Source organism: Danaus plexippus, chromosome 24 (genome assembly GCF_018135715.1).
Source record: "Danaus plexippus chromosome 24, MEX_DaPlex, whole genome shotgun sequence".
NCBI classification, from domain to species: domain Eukaryota; kingdom Metazoa; phylum Arthropoda; class Insecta; order Lepidoptera; family Nymphalidae; genus Danaus; species Danaus plexippus.
Window position 1 is genome coordinate 4,789,574 of NC_083552.1, and position 24,393 is coordinate 4,813,966.

General features: G+C 34.8%; 2 protein-coding genes across 3 annotated transcripts in view; one reads left to right on the forward strand and one right to left on the reverse strand.

Annotated features, from left to right (window-relative positions):
* On the forward strand, window positions 1–18,745 carry LOC116776046 (NACHT and WD repeat domain-containing protein 2). The gene is made up of 32 exons (XM_061524252.1): window positions 1–118; window positions 1,613–1,701; window positions 5,221–5,366; window positions 5,832–6,006; window positions 6,723–6,867; window positions 7,293–7,518; window positions 7,750–7,860; window positions 8,654–8,829; window positions 9,514–9,668; window positions 10,535–10,738; window positions 11,117–11,256; window positions 11,404–11,515; window positions 11,647–11,745; window positions 11,981–12,150; window positions 12,277–12,440; window positions 12,528–12,691; window positions 12,882–13,051; window positions 13,160–13,379; window positions 13,534–13,746; window positions 13,823–13,883; window positions 14,327–14,479; window positions 14,795–14,982; window positions 15,055–15,184; window positions 15,302–15,408; window positions 15,484–15,635; window positions 15,722–15,940; window positions 16,047–16,251; window positions 16,320–16,464; window positions 16,607–16,769; window positions 16,954–17,085; window positions 17,358–17,582; window positions 17,723–18,745. Exons 1-32 carry the CDS (start codon window positions 16–18, stop codon window positions 17,865–17,867), a joined length of 5,007 nt encoding a protein of 1,668 aa, XP_061380236.1. The 5' UTR covers window positions 1–15; the 3' UTR covers window positions 17,868–18,745.
* Window positions 18,556–24,393, reverse strand: part of LOC116775890 (fibrillin-1-like) — a 12,156-nt gene continuing 6,318 nt past the window's right edge. Inside the window, exons 14-28 of one of the 2 annotated variants that reach the window (XM_061524253.1) lie at window positions 24,206–24,349; window positions 23,877–24,024; window positions 23,107–23,762; window positions 22,704–23,036; window positions 22,510–22,620; window positions 22,255–22,431; window positions 21,992–22,141; window positions 21,284–21,441; window positions 21,102–21,197; window positions 20,892–21,019; window positions 20,412–20,548; window positions 20,044–20,185; window positions 19,361–19,481; window positions 19,028–19,149; window positions 18,556–18,745 (exon numbers count right to left, since the gene is read on the reverse strand). In XM_061524253.1, the coding sequence (XP_061380237.1) occupies window positions 18,583–18,745; window positions 19,028–19,149; window positions 19,361–19,481; window positions 20,044–20,185; window positions 20,412–20,548; window positions 20,892–21,019; window positions 21,102–21,197; window positions 21,284–21,441; window positions 21,992–22,141; window positions 22,255–22,431; window positions 22,510–22,620; window positions 22,704–23,036; window positions 23,107–23,762; window positions 23,877–24,024; window positions 24,206–24,349 (2,786 nt within the window). In that variant the 3' untranslated portion in view covers window positions 18,556–18,582. The remainder of the gene's footprint in view (window positions 18,746–19,027; window positions 19,150–19,360; window positions 19,482–20,043; window positions 20,186–20,411; window positions 20,549–20,891; window positions 21,020–21,101; window positions 21,198–21,283; window positions 21,442–21,991; window positions 22,142–22,254; window positions 22,432–22,509; window positions 22,621–22,703; window positions 23,037–23,106; window positions 23,763–23,876; window positions 24,025–24,205; window positions 24,350–24,393) is intronic. The other variant, XM_061524254.1, reaches the window with a different exon arrangement.

The window sequence follows — 24,393 nt, forward strand, 5'->3', positions numbered from 1 at the left end:
TAAAGAAATTCGAAGATGGATGATAGGACAGTGGATCTCATATTTGCTGGTTCTTTGAAACTGCTTCCTCCAGTCAGCTCCAAGATCGTGAGGATATTCACCAGCTCTACGTTCACAGGTATTACATTGACAAATAAAATTATGGTTACTGTGACATTGTGATTGCTTGTCTCTCTTTTCAATTATCAACCGATTGTGATGACAACGACGTACAAACAAACCTTTTAGCGTACCAAAAAGAATATGAAATAACTCTATCTACTAAAGACGATCTTAGTAATGAAATCTAAGACTTTCGCAAGTATTTATTTAAATAAAACTATCATAGTTTTCGGACTATACAACGCGTATTTTCTTATATTAAAAAACTACATACTCTTGACGTTTCGGTTACTTCTCAGCAACCGTGATCACGGGCAGACGAGACGTATCAAAAATATATAAAAAAATTTAGACTCTGCGTATATTAAATAGATATTTCGTTACAATTTCAAACATTGAATGAATCTGTTTAGCTGCGGCTACTCTGGGTACGTCTGCAGCGGACACCAACACACACTATGATTTATAACCGTGGCTTATATTGGAAATGTTAGGATTTCTATATAACCCAGATAACCCAGACCGTTCAACAGCCACCTGCACGCTCGTTAATGTTTAATAATTTCATTACGAACTAATTACTGTAACTGACGATGGCACGTATTCGGTTCATGTTTTACTTTTATAATTTGAAAATTTGTTCTGTTATCAAAAAAAAAAATTACACTAATAGGAAATTTTATGATTTCAAATGTTATTATAATATCTCCTTAGAGATTATAGGACAGTAAATTGATTAATGTTCATTAATCTTCGTTAAGGTTAAAAATTATTTGACCTAATGAGATCTAAGACTTCCGCGGGTATTCATTTAAATGAAACTAATATTTTTCGGACAACTTGATGGATTCACACGGTGGGTCACATCTCGTCTGCCCGTGATCACGGCTGCTGCAAAGTAACCGAAACGTCGGGAATATGTAGTTTTTATAATAATAAAATACGCGGAACAATCCGAAAAATATTAATTTCATTTAAATCATTTGACCTATTAGAATGATCCTTGTGTTAGTAGATTCTTTGAAATACAACCATTTCAATTATGTACGTATAAGTGTTAAAATATATTTTATAATTTGGTATATAGAGTTCTTCAGTGTTCTAGTATATAAATAAACACTTGGCAAACCTCGAGGTCAGAACATTATTGCGTGACAAGAAATCGTAGATTATGTAGAAGCAACTTTTTACAATGTTACTTCAACGCGGCCTTTAAACAGATCGATAGTACGAGGCGTTTAGTTAAGTTTCGCGTCATTAACTTAGTTATTTAAGCATTTATCATTCGTGTGAATAAGTCTTTATGTTATTTTATTGATATCGGAAGAGGAAATATCAGATCCTTATTTATTAATTTCGTTTGATGGCTACTTTAAGCTCATTTCATGAATCAAAATACCGTACGCTTATTTTTATTATAACCCGATGTTATAATCTACAACGAACTCTTATTCGGACATTATTTATAACGGAAAGTCTATATATATATGCCATCCTTTTATGTCGTCAGATACTACCATGGAGAGAAATACTTTAATGGCAAAATGCTACCCTCGAATAAAGGATTATTGCCGGGAGAAACACGGATTGGAGTTTCAGGTAAGGGATTATGTTATACCGTTTAAATCACACTCGGGTAAGGTTAATACTTACCTGAAGGATACATCATTATAATGGTTTCTTCGGCTCTGGTTTTAAACTTATTGGTAAAATCAGATAATCGCATCTGTAACGTAACTTAAACGACTAAACCGGACCGTTATCGTTCAAAAATATTTTTTACATTATATGTATAAAAAAGAATTTAAAAATATACTATAAGGTATTGGTTATTTATAAAAGAAATAGATATTTCCTTGAAGCTGACTGATTATTTTCTAAAGCTACTATGAAAATTTATATCTTTCGCCTTCCAGTGGATAAATCCTTCGTTTACGTTAAGGCGAAGACATGTCTTTATTACTTACCGGATTGTGCAAACTTCTACTCTTTATTTCAGTTATTATAAAAACAAATGTATATTAAATGTTCAATAAAATTTACCATAACATTTATATTACATTGGTATTAATATTTTTTTAGACAATACATTACAACGCTGTATTATTAATTTGCAAACAAATAATATATAAACGTATTAAATGATTATAATGTAAATAAGACTAAGACTGCCCCTTAACTGTCTTTGACTTGTTCTCTTCATAATCATCTGATAAACGCGAGACGCTTTCAAAGAAATGCAAAGGAAGTTTTTCTAGAACAAAGAGGCGTTTTCAGAATCGAATTAAATCAATCCCCTACAGTTTATCTAAATAATATTATTAACCATTATAAAACACATTACATGTATCTTTTTAAAAACTGTATTTCAAAATTGATGCCACACGTTATTTTAGTGTTACATAATAATTTCAAAGATTTGTAATTTTCTCATGTGGCTTGCATACTTTGAACAAACAAAAATTTTGAACATAAAAATGTGTTAGTCAGTTGTGTTTGAACACACATTGGTCAAACCAAGCCATCAGATATGGTTTGAAAACCATAGATCCTCGCTCGTAAAGACAGGTACATCCGCAAGGCTATTAAACGAAAAAAAATCCAGATTTCAGTAGAAAAGGCGGTTTGTATACGTCTTACACCTGACATCCCACACAAGAAAAACCTACGACTGTGATCGCAATACCAGTACACAATTAGGCCGTTTCTAGAGCATTCACAGGAGTAGCCGAAAAAATTAAATGTTGGCGAAAAAAATTTTTTGACATAAAACTAAACTAACCGACAGACACTTTCATCTCGTTTGCCCACGATTACTAACTGAAAAGTACAGGGGAAAAAAAATTTAAGTCATAAAAAAAATTTTGTTCTACTTTCTTTTACACGAGTATATCTTAGTCTACATAAATGTAGTTTACTGTTCTATATAATATGAATGTTATACAAATCAAACCTTCCTAATTAATATATTATATACTAAAGAGAGTTACTTTTTTTTTGTTATCACGCATTTCAGTCCAGCCAATATTGGAGCAAATAAGCAACTCCATCATCGAAGTCCGTTGTGTCTCACATAAAGCGAGTTGTCCTGAAGTGGTAGCAGGGCATAAAAACATTCCTATAGGCCACATTCTTAATCTATCTGAAATATAAAGCTAATTCCATACTAAGAAATTGTGGTTACTTGGAAAAAGATGTTATATCTATGATTTCTCATAGTATATAACATACACGGGATCTTTTTGTTCATAACCATAGTTTCCGTGATAAACACAGCATGTTATGTAACCAACAATAGCTGTTTTACACAGTCAGCTTGATACAACACGTGGCAAAGCTTCCGTCGACAGAAATAGTCCTGCCGCAGCCGCTCATGCTTTTTCCAAGAGCACGTTAATAGCTAAGCTAAATCAAAACTATAAATACATCTATAAATATGATTTCCCTGTATCAAAATTCACAAAAATATTCTTCATTTTAATGCCCTAATTATGCATAAGGTAACGGTATGTATTATAGGGTTTTCCATTAAGGGCGCTTGATCTTTGAAATGCAAAAAAAAATACATGCAGGAAAGATATTTGCGAAATTTTTTTTTTATTTGGAAGGTCTATCGACCCCATTATGTATGGAATATGACATCATTCAAATGACCGCCACGGCTTCGGTTGGTGGCGCGCACACGAAAGGTCCAATTTTCGATGACTCTGGCGCACAAATCAAGCTGTATTTGATCGATGGCGTGGCGTATGTTGACTTTGAGGGCATCGGTGGTTTGCGGCTTGTTGGCATAGACCTGCGACTTAAGAAAACCCCACAAGAAAAAGTCCAGCGGGGTCAAATCGCACGATCTCGGTGGCCAGTTCACGTCGCCTCCGCGCGAGATGACCATGTCCAGAAATTGCTCGTGCAGAACTTCCATCGTAGCGTGTGCTGTGTGGCACGTAGCGCCGTCCTGTTGAAACCACATGTTGTCCAGATCCATATTCTCGATTTCAGGCCAAAAGAAGTTGGTTATCATCGACCGGTATCGCTCACCATTGACGGTGACGGCCACACCATTATCGTTTTCGAAAAAATACGGACCAATCACGCCTCCGGCCCAAAATCCGCACCAAACAGTCACTTTCTGCGGGTGCATTGCCACTTGGTGAACCTCGTGTGGATTGGTCTCGTCCCAAATACGGCAATTTTGCTTGTTGACATAGCCATTCATCCAAAAATGCGCCTCGTCGCTGAAGATGATTTTTTTGCCAAAATCGGCGTCAACTTCCAACTGCTCTAATGCCCAGTCAGCGAACACACGGCGCTGTCTATGGTCATTAACCTTGAGCTCTTGGGTCAGCTGGATCTTGTACGGGTGCAGGCTCAAGTCACAACGCAAAATTCGCCAAGTTGTCGTCTGCGAAAGGCCGAGTTCCTGTGCGCGACGCGGAATTGACTGCCGCGGGTTTTCGAGGACACTGTCGCGCACAGCGGCGATATTCTCGGCAGATCTCGCGTTACGTTGACGCACGGGAACCGGCTGATTGTTAACTGACCCGGTTGACTCGAATTTGTCCACCAATCGACGGATAGTCGACTCGGCAGGACGATCATCGCGACCGTAAAACGGGCGAAGTGCGCGGAACGTTGCTCGAACTGAAGACCCATTTTCATAAAACAATTTTATGATTTGCACGTGCTGCTCGACACTGTAACCTGCCATGGTGGTTTGGGAGGACGGAATGAATATAACACACTGCATTTGACAGCTGTCACTCAAACAACATGGCCGCAATCAGCTGTCAAAGTACAAGCGTCCCTATTGGAAAACCCCATATATCCTATAGTATACAAAAACATATTTTTTACAAGTTGTTTGGGTCAAGATAAGAGTATTGATATTATACAAAAACAAAATGGTTTCAGTTTAAATAAAACGATAATATTTCTATGAATAATTCAATCTCCGACACATGTTTTTATTATTAGGTACTATTATTATTATTTTTAATCTAAAACGCAATAAAAGGAAAAGCAAAAAGAAGGTGTTTATTTCAGGCAGACTTTTAAGATCTTAAAACAATACAGTTGCCTATGCAGACAGTTTTTTATAATTGTTTCGATATCTTCAAGGTGGTAGATATGCGATGGGGTGTCCGAGACGAGGCTACAGATGATCACATGACGACGGAGCTGTGTATGAGAGAAATAAAGAATTGCCAGCGTCTGTCCATGGGACCCAACTTTGTTGTCTTTCTCGGCCAGAAGTATGGCTACAGGTATGTAATTAATATGATATTTTATATAATTGCACTTCCTCCCTATGAATTTTAAAGACAAACATAGTTAATTTATCTATGTACGAATATATTCACATAAAGTATCTATTTGAGGGTGGTTAGAAAAAAATGCAATACGTCCTTTCTGTTTGAGTACTTTATTCACACTTAAAATTAAATTAGATAAATGGACTGTATGAAAGTATTTAAATGAGGGTTGTTTGTCTGTGAGAGTGATCTGTTTGATACTTGACTGCTGTTGGTACTACCTATATTCTATTATACAAAATATATTATGTAAAAAAGAGACTATCACTGAGAGAACATCTTAAATAAAGTCCTTTAATAGAAGCTGTTAAATTATTTATTTGAAAGTACAATTTATTTAGAGATGGAAGGAATTATTTCCTAAATTAAAAGAGTGTATTATAATTCTTATAACCTGGTAGCGGATGTCGCTTTCAGGCCGATACCAACCTACGTCTTATCCTCGGAGCTCCAGATGTTACGCGATGAGCTGGCAGCTGGTGGAGTCGATGTTCTTGTTCTGGACACCTGGTACAAAAAGGACTCCAACGCTGTGCCACCTGTGTCGGTACTTCAGCCGATATCTTCCATACTTATCAATTTCAATAATAAGGTAATTTGATATTTATGTTATACCAAATCTTCCGTTATACAATATCCAGGACTATGTTATATCATTAATAAAATAAATGTTATAACCACCCGACAAACTGGAAAACTATCCAGATAGTTAAAAAAGTATTACATTTTCATTTTCTTTCATATTTGTATATATTCCGTCCTCGCTCTTCTGCTAATTAATGTACATCATATAAATATAAAAAAATCATCATATCATATAATACACTTATAATAAAACAGAAAAACTTTCTAAAATATTTTTATATTTGACTTAATTAAAAAAAATCAGCAAAGTTGTTGCATATCTCAGAACCATTAATAAAATATAACCGACTGTAGAAATACAAAGGAAAACAATTCTCCACATTTCACTGGTTTGTTTAATAAATCAACCGTTCAATGAACGATTAAATGAAGTTGTTTTAAAACTTCGTAAGAAGAAGTTTAAATCAAAGTTAACAAAGAACCGAACTTGGATATTGGAGTAAATGGATGAAGTTTGTGCAAGTATTGTTAGTTGAAGCACTAATTGTCTTTGAATGTTCCATTGCGACTCTGAGTCGCTTTAACGAATTAATATTATAATTTAAAATCTCCTTAGGCCTTGGAAGGCATGCGCTATGACTTGCGTCGCGAGCGTTATAAACGAACACAGTTAAGCATTCCTTCTTTGTCATTTAGGTGTCATTTTTCTGTTTCATTTTTCAGAGAGTCCCAAAGTTGCAAGCAGAGGATCAAGCTATTTGGTGGGATACCCTCAGCAAGATGCAGAAGCTGTTTCGTAAAGCTTCCTCTCAGCTTTACAATGCTGGCAAAATCGACAAAGATACAATGCACAACTACTTTATGTCCGGTAAATGTTATATTTATCACCAATGACAATTTTTGTAATTTGTGGCATATGTACCTTCAAGTGTTCTTTCAAATGTGCTGAATATCAAAGGAATACTATAAAATTAATATTTGACAGAAGTTAAACGTAACTTCTTAAGAAGAACGGTGTCTTCGTTTCAGATGTTTTTGAGATTCACATTTCTCATGTCCAACACTTTAACAGTGGAAGCAAAAACAATAAATAAAATTCTTTTAAGCAAACGTACATTAATGTATATCCTACTGAGATTCTCAATCTGTTTAGACGTCGGTTTAGGAATCTTTTGATCATCCCGCTGCCGTTGGATGCTTTAACTTGTGAGGTCCAAATAGCATTGGATATAAAATATTCAACTTTGATTTGATTTGCATCTGCTATTAAATTTTAATGTGTTCGTTTTCCAGTAACCGAACGAGAGGTCATCAACGGTGTCCTAAACGTCAAGAACACGAAGAATCACTGTCTGGCCTATGTCAGATACATCAATAACATCAATCTACAGAATCTCAAGAAAGCCTGTAATTTCGTTGACATTCTTAACAGGAGCTTGGACACGGAGGCATCGAAGCTATTAGCTGATCTCAGAGACGTTAGACTACCAGAAAAAATTGAAACTACCAACATACAAAAGTGTGTAACAAATTTAGATTAATTATAATGTATATACATTTAGTGTGAGAACAATATAAACGTGAGCGTGTGTTAATATATGTGCCTGTATATATGTATTTATTTAATCTATTAATCAATTTATAGAGATATAAATCATTTAAATATATACAAACGATCCTCACTAACACAATAAAGTACTTTGTACATTGTAATCAATATGAATACTGTACCGGTTATGTTTTATAACAGATATACAGTGGAGTGGATCGGACGAGACGGCCTTGACAATGAAACCCACGGAGAATATCTAAATCATTTCATATCACACTTCTATAAGAACATCATCAAACTTGTTGATAGGTGAGTGTCTCACGAAGAATGAAGTAATGACAAGGGTCTAGAGATTAGTTGATGACAATAAAATCAGTAATTGAGTGATAAAAATTTTATTTTCCGTTATACACGGAAAAATTATCACCATATATGATTTATAAGACATGTTTTATTTAAAGTTGAATGTCTTGTCAAAAATCTAGTATAATATCTGTAGTAATAATAAGTAAGTCTGATAATCCCAAAAGCCTTCTGACACCCAGACGTGCGGCAAATCTCTATCATTTGTAGTGATCTTCATTCTGTAAGAACAAAGAAATACAAATCTTCTTTTCTCACACCCACAGCAAAGGATTTTAACAGCTTGTATGAATCGATGTTCTCTCCCACTTATAATTTTTAGTATTTAAAGAACGAGAGAAAAGACTTTCACTGTCAATTACTTACCATGTACGGTGACATCTCTGCTAATCCTCTGGTAGGATGCTAACTATTCGGTAACGCACAATCCATTTTTAATTTAACAAGCATGATTGATATGGTATGCACAGAGCATACCATATAAATCAGAATAAACGCTATTTAAAGGACGTACAATTTTTGAGATATAAAATCCTAGCTGGTGAGAGAATGTAGGGCAGTAACCAGCTAATAAGATCTAAAATTTTTGCTAGTATTCATTGAAATAAAACTCATATTTTTCGGATTTCGGATTTTTCGGTTACTTTGCAGCAACCCTGAACTCGAACCAACGAGATGTCATCTCGTAGTTAATCCGAAATATATTAGTTTTAGTAACCATTTATTAATTCTTTTCAAGGGCTATGCGCAAAGAAGACAGCAGTGCCCAAGGTCAGATCGTGACAGAGATTCTTCAGCATCTCCACGCTTGTAACAATTCAGTGAAAGTCTTTCACGGACGGGAGGATGATCTGAACTTTATCCATAACTACATGACGAACGATTCAGACAAACCTCTGGTCCTCTATGGAGAAGGTGACTTTTAGTGTTTTATCTGTCCTTGTGTTGATTCGTGAATGTTAAATAATATTAACTTAACTAATACTTAATGTAGTACTTCATTCATAATAGAATGATTTTTTTATCCAATAAGACGACACATTGGAAATTATTAAATACTCAAACTGTTTATAATCAGCAACGATAACTCTCTAGTTTTGCTATTTCTTGAGAGATAGAGATATGTTTATAGTGTCAAAAAATTTCATCATTAAGTTAATATTCATTTTGCAATTAACTCTCAATAAACAGACGCTCAACACAGACCTAATCACACTTATATTTGACAAACCAATCGAGTACATTACATTAAGAAAGTATCGATTAGACCATCAGCACCTCGTTCCAACGCACTCCTCTCACTGGCAGCTGTGATGAGCAATAAACGTAGTTACTATGATTATATTACGAAGTGAATATTATAGCGTACTTTGTATTGAAAAAAATATTTTTGTCATAGCCAGCAATTATATATATACATTTTAGACAACGCGATATATATAATTTTTATTTTATTACCTGACGTTAAAATCTTTACTTAAAGATGTTTTACAAAAATGTTTGAATGTTTTCGACTGATTTTTAATACTTATGATTATGTTTAATACTTACACTTTTAATGTAGTTTTTTGAATATTTATTGAATTACATTAATTGTAGGTGGTTGCGGTAAGACGAGCTTATTAGCGAAGAGCTCAGCTATGTCTTTGGATGAGTGGTTTGCTGAAGTTCGTCCCACAAATATCATCAGATTCCTTGGAACAACTCCTGACTCCAGCGCCTTAACACCCACGCTGATATCTATCTGTCAACAGGTATGCCGAGCTTTTATCAATTATACAGATTTAATTAAACGATTCAAACGATTGTTATAAATAAAATAAACGTTTAAAAATTTAATTTGCGTCAATTTTTTTGTGTTACAATTTTTGCTGAGATAAAAAAACGAAGTCTTAAAAGTTCACTTCGTTACCTGTATATAGTTATATCTCGGATTCCTCTTTTTCAAAATGCGTTTTGAAAAATATTATACTACCGTACTAAGTATATCTCCCGTTCCCGTTCACGAATTCCCTGTTGTAATAATAAACTAATATGGTAAATATATATACGCATATATATTTACCTTTTGGTTCCGTTGTCAGTTATTAAATATATGTGCCAATTACAATATATATGCCAGGTTTTCCCTTGTACCTCATCATGAAATGTTACTAGCTGAAAGTCAAATAGATAAAAGTAAATAAAAAAATATAAAATTTTAACATCATAATTTTGTGACTTAATCGTTATCTTCATATTTTTATTTCACGCCATTTTGGTTTTACACAAAACTATTACACTAGAGATTGAAATGTCCTTAATTTTCGTAATTATGATAAAGGGTTAGATGAAGTAAAGTTTTTCCCCGTAATGGATCTAGGTATTATGGAATAAATTGTGTCCTAAATCATGATAAATATTTTTATAAATAAACAAAAAAGTTGTGTTGAAATCCACGCATTATTTACTGAGTAATTTATGACAGAAAAGCAAAAAAAGTTAAAACGAATAGTCTTAAAATGTTCGGTAAAATATTCTTAGTACGTATTGTATTCATCATTATTTTTATTGGGGCTTCTAGTGTTCGGTGACATTAAGAGGTTTAGATTAATTTTAATATATTCAAATTGTTTGACAGATATCATACAACTTCGCGCTACCCTTCGAAAGTATTCCAGACGACCTGGTTCCACTGACAGCACATTTCAAGCAGCTCCTCACTATCGCAACCCAGCAGCAGCCATTATTGTTGTTTCTGGACTCAGTGGATCAGCTAACTGGTATCGGCACTGAAAACAATAAAGTGTCATGGCTGCCCACAAGACTACCGCCTCATTGTAAGGTAAATCATCAGATTATAGTACTGTTAGATACGTGGAGACATGCACTTGGTTTATGATACATAAAGAAAAGAAAACAAGACATCGGATTTCAACCTGCAAAATTATTAGCGCACCACACCAACTGCAATCATAAACATACAATTAACATGGCTTTGGTTAGTTAGAATTCTTCCTCACCGATTTAAATCATATTAAAGATAAAAGTAATGTCAGTAATGATTTTGTTTCCCATCTTCATATTTTCATAGAAAATCTGGTTTTGTGAAGAAAATAGTCATTGTTTTCGTCCAAAACACTATTATTCTTAATAGTAGTTAATAAAATATTTGTATTGTATATAAAAGAATAAAAAAATCCTCACTGGGTCGTCATTTCAGATTATAGTCACTTGTGCTTGTGAAGAAGCTAACCCTGATGTATCTAAGGAGTATGATGTTCTTCGTAGAATGATTGACTCTGAAGAGAACTTTTTAGAAGTAAAGGCTTTGGGTGAAGACCTGGCGATGCAGGTTTTAAAGTAAGTGACTTAAAAAAATTGAAACAGATAAACTAAAAAGTTAACAAAAATGTAACAAGATCTCAAATATGTATGATATTTACCTCTTATTAGAATGAAAACCATATACATTAAAAACAAACTCAATTATTCTATCTTTTCTTCTAGACTTTGGATGGCTGCTGCTGCGAGGGACTTAAGCAACTATCAGTGGCGTTTGGTTTCCAACGCTATTGGACAATGTTCCTTGCCAATCTTTGTAAAGTTGGTATTTGCTGAGGTATGCCATGATTTTAAATGTCTTTTTGTTTATCGTACACAAACTGTAACTTTCTATTGACACTATTTTATTAAATAGTTTATTGAGCAAATTTTGATTCTGTATTTTAACACTAAAATATCTTTTAACAGGTCTGCCGCTGGAGAAGCTACACAAAGCCACAGGACACTCACTTAGCATCAACAGTTATGGACTCTATTATGATGCTTTTTGAGAGGATTGAGAAGCAGGTATGATAATAAAGATTAAAGATCAATTTAACGTGACCGGGATTCGAGTCCCTTAAGAAAAAAAATTAGACTTGCCTTTAATTTCCACTTAATTCAACGTTAGATTGCAGCAATCCTTTCAATTTTCCACAAAAATAGATGTAATTATCGAAGCATATATCTTTTACATTCTATGCGAATCGCTTAAGGTGTGATTTCAGTGAAATTATTTCTAAAAGTCGTAATTTTTTTCTAGCACGGTCGATTATTGGTTTTTCATGCTCTTGCTTACATCACCGCCGCCAGGAGTGGCCTTTCAGAAACGGAACTGGAAGATCTCATATCTCTCGATGACAAAGTTCTGGATGACGTGTATCAATACCATTTACCACCAGTTAGGAGGATTCCTCCTTTATTGTGGACCAGGTATTAACACTCTTTAGGTTATTTATAAAAAATCAACAGAGTTTATTTTTTATAAAAAAAATACATTTCTAGGCTTACGTTACCTAAAATTTGATTTTTTTTAATCATCACCAATGGCACTTCCAGGATTCGTAATGATCTACCCAACTATCTCTCGGAACGCGAGGCGGATGGTGTTTCTGTCATGAACTGGTATCACCGACAGTTCAGAGACACAGCGCGAGAAAGATACTTCAAGAATATGAACATGGCCATGTATTTTCACTCCATGATTGCTGATTATTATTTGGGTAAGCAAAATTGGTATAATTATATTATTTTTGTTACAATCACAAGGTCTAATTAGGGTAATACTGATAGAATATATTTTTTTCTAGGTATTTGGGGTGGTGGTAATCCAAAACCGTTTAAGTACACAGAAATTCAGCGGCATCGATTCAATCTCGCAGACAGGGAAGGTGTGGCTGATAGGAAAGTACCATTGCAGCCTCTGGTCTTTACATCGGCTGATGGTTCTTCTAAAAGATACAATTTGCGGAAGGTATCAAAAGCATATAATATATTATATAAAGCTCTATAAAATTAGTAAATTGAAATATTCGGAACGATTATACTCGTATACTGCTAAGGTCTGAAATAAGTGTGTAGCTTTATAACTCAGTAGGTCAACGGTCAAAAAACCACTTAAACTTCTGGTGTAGATTCGGTTCAAACTATTAATTCCATACTAGTTTGGGGAGCTACCCTTCCATCTGGTTCGCTCGAAACGATTCACGGACTTGTACGCAGAAGTTTTATTCAACTATGAGTGGCTGCATGCCAAGTTACATTGTTGTCCACTACAAGCCGTTCTTGCTGACTTTGAAGACGCCAAGCAGCATGTAGTAAAGGATGCTGTTAGGTAGGTTGTTGTTATAGTTAAAGTTACAGTTCAATTAACAATTTAAGTTGACGGTATAAATTTTTAGGTCCTTATATTGATATTTTGTTTGCAATACCTTATTTCCAGAGAATTAATGTTGGTAGCTGACGCCTTACGCCTGGGAGGTGCAATCTTGGGACCCTATCCTGACATGTTGGCTCCGCAATTAGTAGGAAGGTTATTACCGGAAGCACAACAAAATCCTGCAGTATCTTCATTGTTGCAGCAATGCCATGATAAAGGCAAAAATCACTGCGCATTGTTGCCATCACATCATTGCTTACATACACCGGGCGGACCTTTGAAGGTAAATAGAAAAATGTTCCCAAGATTTCTTGTATTAATATTCACCTTAGGGCTAATGACAGGCTATGTATTTTTTATAATAGTCGTATTATTAATATTTATTATCAATTCTTCTTCAAAATATCTTAAATTTATGTTAAGTATTTTTCTTACAGTATTCCTTGGAAGGACATCAGTTCGCCGTTTTTGCATTTCGTCTGAGCTCAGACAAACGATATGTCGTATCCATATCAAGCAGAGTAATATCCTGGGATCTATCTACTTCAGACCTCGCTAGAGACCTATGTCCCCAATTAGAAGGAATTATGCAAAACTTGGAATTATCACCTGACAACAAATGGGCTGCAGCTTCTACAAATAATTCTGTGGTAATGAAACATTGTTTCTAATAGTAGAAAATGTTACCTGCGAAGCCATTTCATTATTGAAATGTTTCGTTTTCAGTCAATACTTCTTAATATGCTGACAAGTGAATACATCACGATCGTGAATCCATTGGAAGAAGGTAGGTTGACAGTAATAATGTATCTAATATTTTTTAAACCTGTATATTAATATCATCTTCAGCATCACCCTATCGGAGTCCTCTGCTGAGCAAAGGTCTCTTCTCACATTGAACCGATTAGACCATTAATCACCACGCTTGCTCAAGACGGGTTGGCAATTTCAATCTTATAAATTGAATTTATAAGACCATATTTTCCTACACCGTCCGTCAGTGGTGTCTAAGTACTCTTAGAAAGTACATATGACTCGGAAAAGACCACGTTGGTACTAACCAGGTTTCGAACCCGCGCCGTCACGTATGAGAGACGGGCCTTTAACCTCCAGGCCACCACGACTTATAATAATAATATATCTATATTTATCTACATTAGTTAGCGAGTTACAAGATAACTATAGAGTCAACAATAAACACAAAGCAATAAGATTTCATGATTCTTCCAGGGGAGACGGTCCGCGGTGTGTTCGTCTTAAACCACCATATGTTCATCTACGGTCCTCAGTCGTGGGTGCGGTTCTCCATGCGTGGAGAGCCGGAAGAGACCCAGCCAGCGCCCCCGCACACGCCATATGACGATGTTGATTGGGAGATACTATGTAAGTTGATAAACAGTAACAAAAAACATACTTCCGAGAGAATTAGTATATTATTTTTTAGAAATATATCGCACAAATTTTTGTATAAATACAATTCTATCACGCCAGACTTTTTATGTCTTGGAACCTAAAGACAAAAAATAGAAAAAGAGTGGAAGTTTGGGTGTATACATGATTAATTTGGACTTAAATTCGAATTATATGTTTGAGTCCAACCTAACAACAATTTTAAAAAGTAATAAGGGTTTTCAGGTATGTTTAATGACAAAAAAAAAACAGTTTTTTGATATTTTACCATTTGCATTTTCCTTCAAGCAATGGATCTTAGAGATTTAGAAAATATAATTCTCGTAATGTGGAGTGGAGACCTGGATGATGATCGACTTCTGGTGCACTTCTGCAAGTCTGGACAGTGGGTGAAGCCTCTTAGATGTAGAGGAGCTCTAACGATGAATAAGCACTGGACAAAGTTATACACTAGTGACCCTGAGAGAGGTTACCAAGTAAGATAATATAATAACTTATTTGTTTCTAATGAGCTAAAGTTGAACATACAAATAACCGGGTAATGTCAGATTTCAGTTTACGAAATAAATGAAGATCTATCAAGCTGGGAGAAGGTCGAGGAATTACATCACAGTGAAACAGACACAGCGGAGGCGATGCTCCAGTTGAAGAGAGGAAAGAAGGACCGAATGTTGCTCGGTATAAAGAACGTTGAAAATTTTAAAATTTATAATTTTACCTCCAGAATTTTAAATTTATGTTAGCAATACTCACAAACAATTAACGATAACAGGCAATAATAAATCTTATTTTCAGCTACAACTACATATAGTTTTGTAGTTTGGGACTTCAATAATGTTATCCCGAGAGGTAATCATACAGACGTGGGGAATGATTCCGAGGATAAGAAGGTTGAAGAAGAGGTTCGAAACGCGCTTTTAAAAATACCGAATGTTTTTTTTTAATAACAAAAATTCAGTAATTATTTATAATTTCAGGAAGAAAAAACTGATATACCAGAAAAAGACTTAAGGCTAGAAGGAATAGTTTTAAAACTTCCACATACAATACGGAATATATCAACTAAAATGACTTTATCCAACTCTTTCATGATCAGCAAAAATAATACTTATGCATTGGCTGGTGTTAGGTAAGTACTAATGAACTGAGTTGAAAATAATGTCCGATAAACCAGTGTTTTGTTAACATTTATTTGTTTCGCAAATGCTTTTACAGAAAGAATTTATATGTATGGAGTTTAGAGACGACAAAACTCATCAAAATCCTCGACGCCCACTTCGGACGAATAGTGCAACTAGAACCATTGACAGTTGGAACTTGGAATAACGTGATTACCTCCTCGATAGATAGGACCGTGAAGATATGGAACATCGACAATATATTTGAACAAGTCCATAAAATTGATAGACAAGAGTTACCAATTGATTCAATTAGGTCATTTCTGTTAATTTTATCAAATAAAAATAACCCAAAATAACAACAAACAATAGTACAATAACATTTATTTTCAGGTTAACTTTTTTTTATTCTATGTTTACAGCCTCGCGCGTGACCAATGTTTGGCAGTCACCGTGACCCGTAGTTGCTGGGGTCTTTGGGACACCAGCACAGGTCGTTTGCTCTGTCAACTGGCTGACGCACCTCTGGGTGCTATAGTTACTCACGCAGTCATTACGCCAAGCGGAGAAAATGTTATTACCGCTGAATCTGGAAATGTTGTTATTTGGGATACTCCCGAAAGACAAGTATATATTTTTTAACTTCCTATACTGTACTAATGTCCAAAGTATTGTTTCTGTGACTTTTTTTATAGGTGTTGTTCAAAGAAGAACAAAAAGGAGTAAAACAACTGCTTCTTTTGGAAGACGGTTCTAAATTTATAACAATATCTATGATCATTCCAACGGATAACATAGACAATGTGGCTACCGCGCATATCGTTGCAAGAACAGTGCCTGGTAAGTACTTTTGTTACTACCTACTTTTGACCAATCTGTTTTTGGTACGGATATCAAACTCTCATAAATGAAATGTATATTAATCTGTGAATGTTAGGTTTATTAGTTTTATCTGTTACTAAAAAATACTCTTAATGCGCAGAAGGTGAAAAAATTTATACAGTGGATTATGATGTAAGAGGCACTGGATATAGAGCAGCCGTAGTGTCAGTGGATGAACACCACATTGTAGCACCTGGAATGGATAAATCCAACAGGGAATGTCTTCACGTCTTCCACGCAAGAACTGGAGCACGATTACATAGGTATTCATGGAGTAAAAAGATTCAATGTGTTCCATTAAGGCCTGAGCGAGATGACACAAATCTCTCATCTTATAGTATATATCCTTCCATAAGGAAGAAACTACGTCTCTATAATTTTAATGTGTCCGTTTTTTATATTTTAATTTTTTGAGGTACAGAGAGTAAAATACATTGTTTGCACCAGAATTCCCATCAAGAACAGCGGCATCAAGGACATGGTGTGTGTGTGTGCACTCCCCCATAAGCCGCACTGGCTGGCTGTTATTGGAAACGACAGAGCTGGCATCTTGGACATTAAGACGAAACGACATATTCGGTAAGATTTTTTGGATTTTATAAACTTCATTTTAAAACAAATTATAACGAAAGCAATTATAGTTCACTAAAATTTGTATCAAAAGAGACGTATGAGATAGATTAAACCCAATTCAATGTAATTTTTATGAGAAATCTAAAATGGAATCTCATCTCATCTAAAATGAATCCCAATTGGTTACACAATACTTTTGGCATAATGAAGTGCATCTTGATTGCATATTTTACAAAAAAAAGACATGAAATATTACGGTTGGTTTGCAAAACTTTTAGATTCGTGCCCCGTTGGAATGGAGCGTGTACAAGAGACGGTAAGACGGGACTCTGCGCCCCATCCCGAGGTGGTCTCGACCTAATAGAACTCAAGCGAGGGACGTCTGTCCAACAACTGATTTCACGCTCCGCGGAGGGAGTGTTCTCCATCATCACCATGTTTAGTTCCACTGACCAATACGTATTCTATTACCACAGTGGACGGAAAACTCTGAGGGTTTTCAGGTTGGTTAAATTCCGATTTTGTTGCGGATTTGGATATGTTATATATTTATTCTAGATAATAATTAAATAATAAAATGAACACATACTATTTGAGGTTAATTTTCAATTTTATTTATGGAATTCTTTCCATAAACTTCCAGAACCGTCGATGGCAAAGCAATAGCTGAATACAGAGCCCCCGCAGAAGTCACTGGAGTGGCGAGCGCACACGGGGGAAAAGCAATAGCTATTGTGTCACAGGATGGATGTTTGACCATCCTTAATATTGTTGATCCTTATGAGTAGAATAAAAAATAGAATAAGTGTTTCTCTTTTTAGCTAAGATTATAACATTATGGGTTATTCTATTTTTTGTTTGTGTAGCTCTCTAGGATCTAGGCGGTTCAATATTGTATTTAGAGTAACACAGTGAGAAATGTTCACAATAAGAATGAGATAGTAAAACATAGATTTTAATATTTAATTGTCTGAAGATGCGTGACTGTGATATAGGAATAAATCAGGTATAATGTAGTCTTAACTTTCTCAAATAATAATCTGCTTAGTTTCAGTTATCGTCTCTAAGAATATGTTCTAACTTGTTCAATATTTTTGATGATGGCTTAAGCGTCAGACCATCAAAACGCTGAAGTTCGATTTTTTGTATTTGGTTAAGAAAGTCCGGTTTTTCCTTGCACTTTCCCATTTTTATTTAACCTATTGTATTATTACACAATTCATTTATGGAAACTTATGCCTCTAAACTAAATTTATTGCTGTTGTAGAATGTACTTACGGTATTTCTTTAATAGAGACGTATCTGTTATAGTGGCTTGTGAAAATAAATAAGAATATAAAATAATCGTCTATTGTATGTGATATCTCTTATAGTAAACAATACTTAGCTTCAACTGCTTGTATGATTTCAACAAAAAATATTGTTTGTATAACATATGTTAAAAACTCTTAAGCTGATGAAATGAAAATATCCAAATAATTTTAAACTTTATTGTTTATATGCTTAAAATTCATATTCCGATACGTATATATATAGCTTGGCAACCGCAATTCCTCCAAATTGATCATGACTGAACAATTCCATAGACAATTCTAGTTCGACGCTCTGTGGTCCTTCTAAAGGTTTTACTAGCGATATCACCGCTTGATTACCAGTTTGTCTTAACCTGAAAATAATTATGTTCGTAAAAGACACCTTTATATTCTAAAAAAATTAATAACAGATGCAGGAAAAGGTCGTGCTAAATATATTTTGAATGTTGCCGGGTACTTGTCTTAATTATATTTATTGTCAGTATAGCATCAGACTTATTTTGAATTAAAATTATTATAAATTTTATCAAGTTAAAGGATAAATAACAATTATCATCAATTCCCTTATAAACATATTTTAAATATCGTTTCCGCGGAAACAAACCAAAACAAAAGCATAACATAAAAATACTCACACAAAACAATTAATATCGGCTTTGACCTTGACGGAGGGTGGAGCGTCAACCTTCACAACCCCCAAGAGAAATTTCATCTTGGCATACGCCCATGATGGACCACGCATTGTGAACAGGTCCACCTCAAAAGAAAGAAAGTCGTCAGGAATTGATTCAAAACATTCCATTAATAGTTTATTTCTCAATAAAAAACGTTAGTGAATAATCGACAAATTGGACATTGATGAAGAACAGCATTTGATGAGGGAAGGAGTACTAAGATTTGAATTTAAAAAATCACTACCAATAAATATCTAAGGGTCGAATTATTGTTTCATATCAAATTGTTCTTACTTTGGATTCCGGTATGTATAAGTTAGAAACGAATGTCATGAAGTTGTACGAATAGGTGGTGGGTTGATGAGTACACTCCCAGTCTGATGGCGGGCAGTATGACTGTATCTTGCTACAGCGACTGCAAATAAACAATATTGTTACACTTAGGAGTGAATACAAAGTTGAAAAAGTTTTTTTCTTTTTTCTCCTATAAGATCCAAAGTTTTCTCCGAAAAGTACCTGCTTATTATTCAGTGTTAAACAGCTATTTATTTTTTGGTATCAGTATCAGCAGTTCCTAGAACGGCAACAACATTTTCCAGTTTAAACAAGAAAGTTACAAGACATTTTAAAATTTAATTTCGGTACTAGCATGAAATTCCGCTTAAATATTAGAGCCCGGGCAAGCGGATTGGTGAAGTTGATGCTGATGCTGAACTATATCACTAATATCGATGGTCAAGGCCTAGTATGTTGATCACCCGGTTGGGGGGCAAGCAGAAGAGATTGTCTTAGAGAACGTGGTAAATATGTCCAAAATTAACTATCAATTTATGAATAAGTTTCCATTTAAATATACTTTAGACGACTTAGAACTGTATAGCGAATTTTAAGTATAACTCCATGTAGTTTTGCTAGAGGTAGATGATGGTATAATAAGAAGTCTCTAGACCATCATAGTCTGATAGTGCTTAACTCACTGTTCATTCTGCAGCTGGTATCCATTCGGGCAGACTATACGATGGCAGCGGTAGCTTCCACGAGTATTCAGACACACATCGCTAACTCCCTCGGACCGGAATCGTCCACAGGTGGCCACTCCTGTTTCGCACTCGTCAATATCTGGTTGAAAATTATATATGTTTTTAAACAAAAATATTAATAGTATACAGAGTGCAATCAAAAAAGTAATCTATCGATGGACCACGGAACACCCAAATAAAATACTATAAAGTTTTATACAAATAGTATTTTATATATTAAGAATATAATTATTGTAATTATTTATGCACTCATGGTTGTGGCAGAAGATAATAATAAAGTAGCATAAGATTTTATAAGAACTAACCAATGCAACTCTTTTTGTCTTCGGAGAGTCGATATCCTGACGGACAAGTGCACCTGTAGCTGCCTGGTTCATTCAAACATGTTCCCAAACAAAGGCGATCTTTGAACTCGCTGCACTCGTCTACATCCGAACAAGTCCTACAAATACAATAATTAAAGTTGAATTGAACAAAATAAAATAGTAACTTATCCCACTTCTACTTTTTTATTATTAGATACTAGTAAAAATTTATTTTACATAGAAACATTTCTTCTCATAGAAGAGGACAACCCTATATACATTTTTATGAGGTTTTTGTATTTGATTATTTTCAAATTTCTTTGAAACTACTTTATAGACTTAACGTTATCGGGAATTCCAGAGTGTAACTATTTTTTATGTACATGCATGTAAGCGGAACCGTTTTTTTAATACAAATTTTAATATAAGTACAATAACAAAAACAATATCTGTCTATCAAAAATAGAACATAAGTCTTACCGGTTATCCGGATTTAATCTGTAACCTCTGTAACAAGAACATCTGTAACCTCCCCATACGTTTGCACAATGCTGCTGGCAGAGATACCCAGCTCGGGACTCCGAACATTCATCTACATCTACGCACACCTGATAATAGTTTAAATTGTACATTGCATGAGATTTTATTAATCTTTGTATAATTGCTTCTTAACAAAACATTTTTTTTTACCTTTTCGTTGACAGGTGCTGACCTAAATCCAGTATGACAACGACACATGTATGACCCCATTGTATTTATACAATCAGCGTTTTGCGAGCAGATGGGCTGCGCAAAACAAATTCATTAATCAAATTATAGCATGATATGTTTTTAATGTTAAATTTCTTAATCAAGTAAACTGATCAACCTACCACATCCCCAGAAGCAGCACATTCGTCGACGTCCTCGCACTGATGATCACCGACGAGCCTGTATCCTGGTGGACACGAGCAGGAGTAGCCACGATACAAGTTCCTGCAGATTTGTAATGGACCACACTGAGCTTCCCCGGTGACACATTCATCTACATCTGAGACACAACATTTTTAAGTATTATGGTTGTATTTAATTTTAACTTTACTGCAAAAATTCATTTTGATGATATCCATAATTAACTTGAAAGTTTTACAGTTCTGCAATCTCGACGCTACATTAAATAGGGAAATAAATATTATAAATATTTTAAGGAGATCTTTTTCAAACCGTTTTTAGTCTTTGAACAATCATATTGGGACGGAAGGTACATCTATCTATAAGCTTTTCTTACGCAAAAACTTCTGTCGAAGGCTTTTAACTTTGCGGTATACAGGAAACATTGTGGAGACGCCACTAATTTAATTAAACTTTAAATTACAACACGGATGGAAAAAAAATTCTTGCATTGCTTTGATATTTAAAATATAATTTAGAATATATAAATTATAGATATTTTAATTTTGTTAAATTATAATTTTTATTTATCGTTAAACTTCAAGTCTTTAATTATCATATTATAACAAAATAATAGAAATAAAATTATTTGAAATACAAAGACACAGGCTCATTGTTACCAACGTACTAGCAAGTGTTATAATGCCTACCTTCACAAATATTAAATTCATTTAATCTTGTTCCAGAGGGACAGATCGACACTGTTCCCTTGTCTTCGACCTGTATGATATCAGGCTCACTAAGTTTCTTCTCCTCTTCGGAACTTGACGGTTGCTTTTTTTTATTTAAAGGGTTGTCAACTGGAATAAGCACTAATTTATAATTTTTCTAAATGATTTTACGAAATTTAATGCACATCGTGTCTACGGTCAGATTAAAAAATACGGGTCTTAGTTTTGAAATACAAAAATACCTGGTATATTTCCGTACCCTGGCGGAAACTGTCCTTTATTCCAAACAGGGACACATTTATGTCTGTATGTGTCTAGTCTCCAATTTGGAAGACATTCACAACGATAGCCCCCTTCTGTATTCACACATATTTCAGCAGAGCCGCATGTCATTTGTCCATTAGTGCACTCGTCGATATCTAAAATAAAGTAATATCATTTTATATTTACAATATAACGGACTTCTTTTCGCAACCTCTGTGTTCAATGCAATTTACCTTCGCATGTCTTAGTTTGAAAATTAAAATGATAGCCAACATCGCAAAAACTTCTCGGCCTAAATGGTCGTCTTGATAAAGGCCGGTACTCCGGATAACCAAAGAAGTATCCTGCAAATTATAAATGAAGTAACTTCCTGACCTGTTATGAAAACATATCGAAGTTAAAACAGTCAAAATAATGCAAATCTTACGTTTCGTTGTTGGAGAAGTGGTTGGTGCTGGTGTTGTAGTACTTGTTGTAGAAGTCGAGGAGGTAGTGGAAGTAGCTGGCGGTGTTTCTGTTGTAGAAGTAGTAGATGTTGTAGATGTTGTAGATGTTGTGGATGTTGTAGATGTTGTAGATGTCGTAGATGTAGTCGATGTAGACGTCGAAGAAGAAGAAGTCGTTATTGGAATACATGACTCTGAAACCAAATCTCGTCGGAAACCAAAAGCGCATTCACACAAATAACCACCCATGGTGTTTTTACATGTTTCTGTGAGTCCGGAACAGGTATGTTGATCAGACTCGCATTCATCAATGTCTGTAATAAATATAAAATTAATGAGTAAATAGAAGTAACGAAAATTTATACCATATTTAAGATAACGTACCGTAACACGCTCCGTATTGATCCATTTCAAAGCCAACCTGACAAATCATTGGTTTTGCTTCAGGCCATTTATTTTTATTGATGTTTTCAGTGATTGAATAAATATCATTATCCTTTTCTGTTTTTGATGTAACAATTTCTTCATCTTTATTACTGTTAATATTTATCAGCCTAGGCGAAGTTGGTGTAATAGGAATGGAGCTATACGTCGTTTCTGTAACTTTAGGATATCCGGGGCTAGGCTCTACAGAAGGAGTAAACCTACTTTGGGGCTCAGTTGTTTCGTATGGTCTCTTCGAATCGAGCACTCTATTTTCATTATCAATATTTGTTTCATCGCGATTTATCGGCTGGGAGTATTCATATTCTTCTTCCACTTTTTTCGGCGTTGTATATGTTTCTTTAAAATCTGGTTTATAATCAACTCGATTGATGTCATTGTCAAGATTATCTTCTGGTATTTCCGATTCCATTGCTGGTAATTTAAGTGTTACTGCCGGAGTTGATGTGGTTGGTTTGGTTTCATGTACAGCTGGTTTAGATGTTGATTTTGAAGTAGACTCAGTACTCGTGACTAATGTAGACTGAGACGTCGTGGATGAAGTTGGAAGAACTTCTGTTTTGTTGGAATCTTTTTCATCATCTTCGATATCTTCTCTATGGATAAAAAAAAACTTTAAGACATATTCTTCATGTACAATATGTTTGTCAATTCGAACTAACACTTCTATTACGTCTAAAAAGCTTGTAATGAGTTATTTTAATACTGACTCAGAATAATAATAATCTTCATATTCCGGCGCAGGTGTGGTTGTCTTTGGTCGACGCTGGCACCGGAAGGAACCAGGAATATTCACGCAATGATACTCCGGCCCCGCGCGATCGCAGTTGTGCGAGCCGAGAGCACACTCGTCGATATCTGAGACATAAAAATAATTTCAAACATTTCCTTTTATATGCACTAAGTATCATTGCATAATATTTTTAAGCAGTGATTTTCATCATCTTCATTGTTATTCTTAAAAATAAAATAATTTATTTGCTTTGCCATTGATTGAAGTATTAAAAGCTGGGGGGGGGGGATCTTGTGACGAACATACCTTCGCACGTGCTTGAAGAATGATGCAGAATATAACCAGTTCCGCACGATATAAACCTTATACAAAGGAAAGACCCAACGGTGTTGTCACAACGCTGTGATTCAGCTATGCAATTGTTCTGATCTGTCGCACACTCATTTACATCTGAAAGTTTTTGTTGAATGAGATAATATGAAGAGGAAATACTA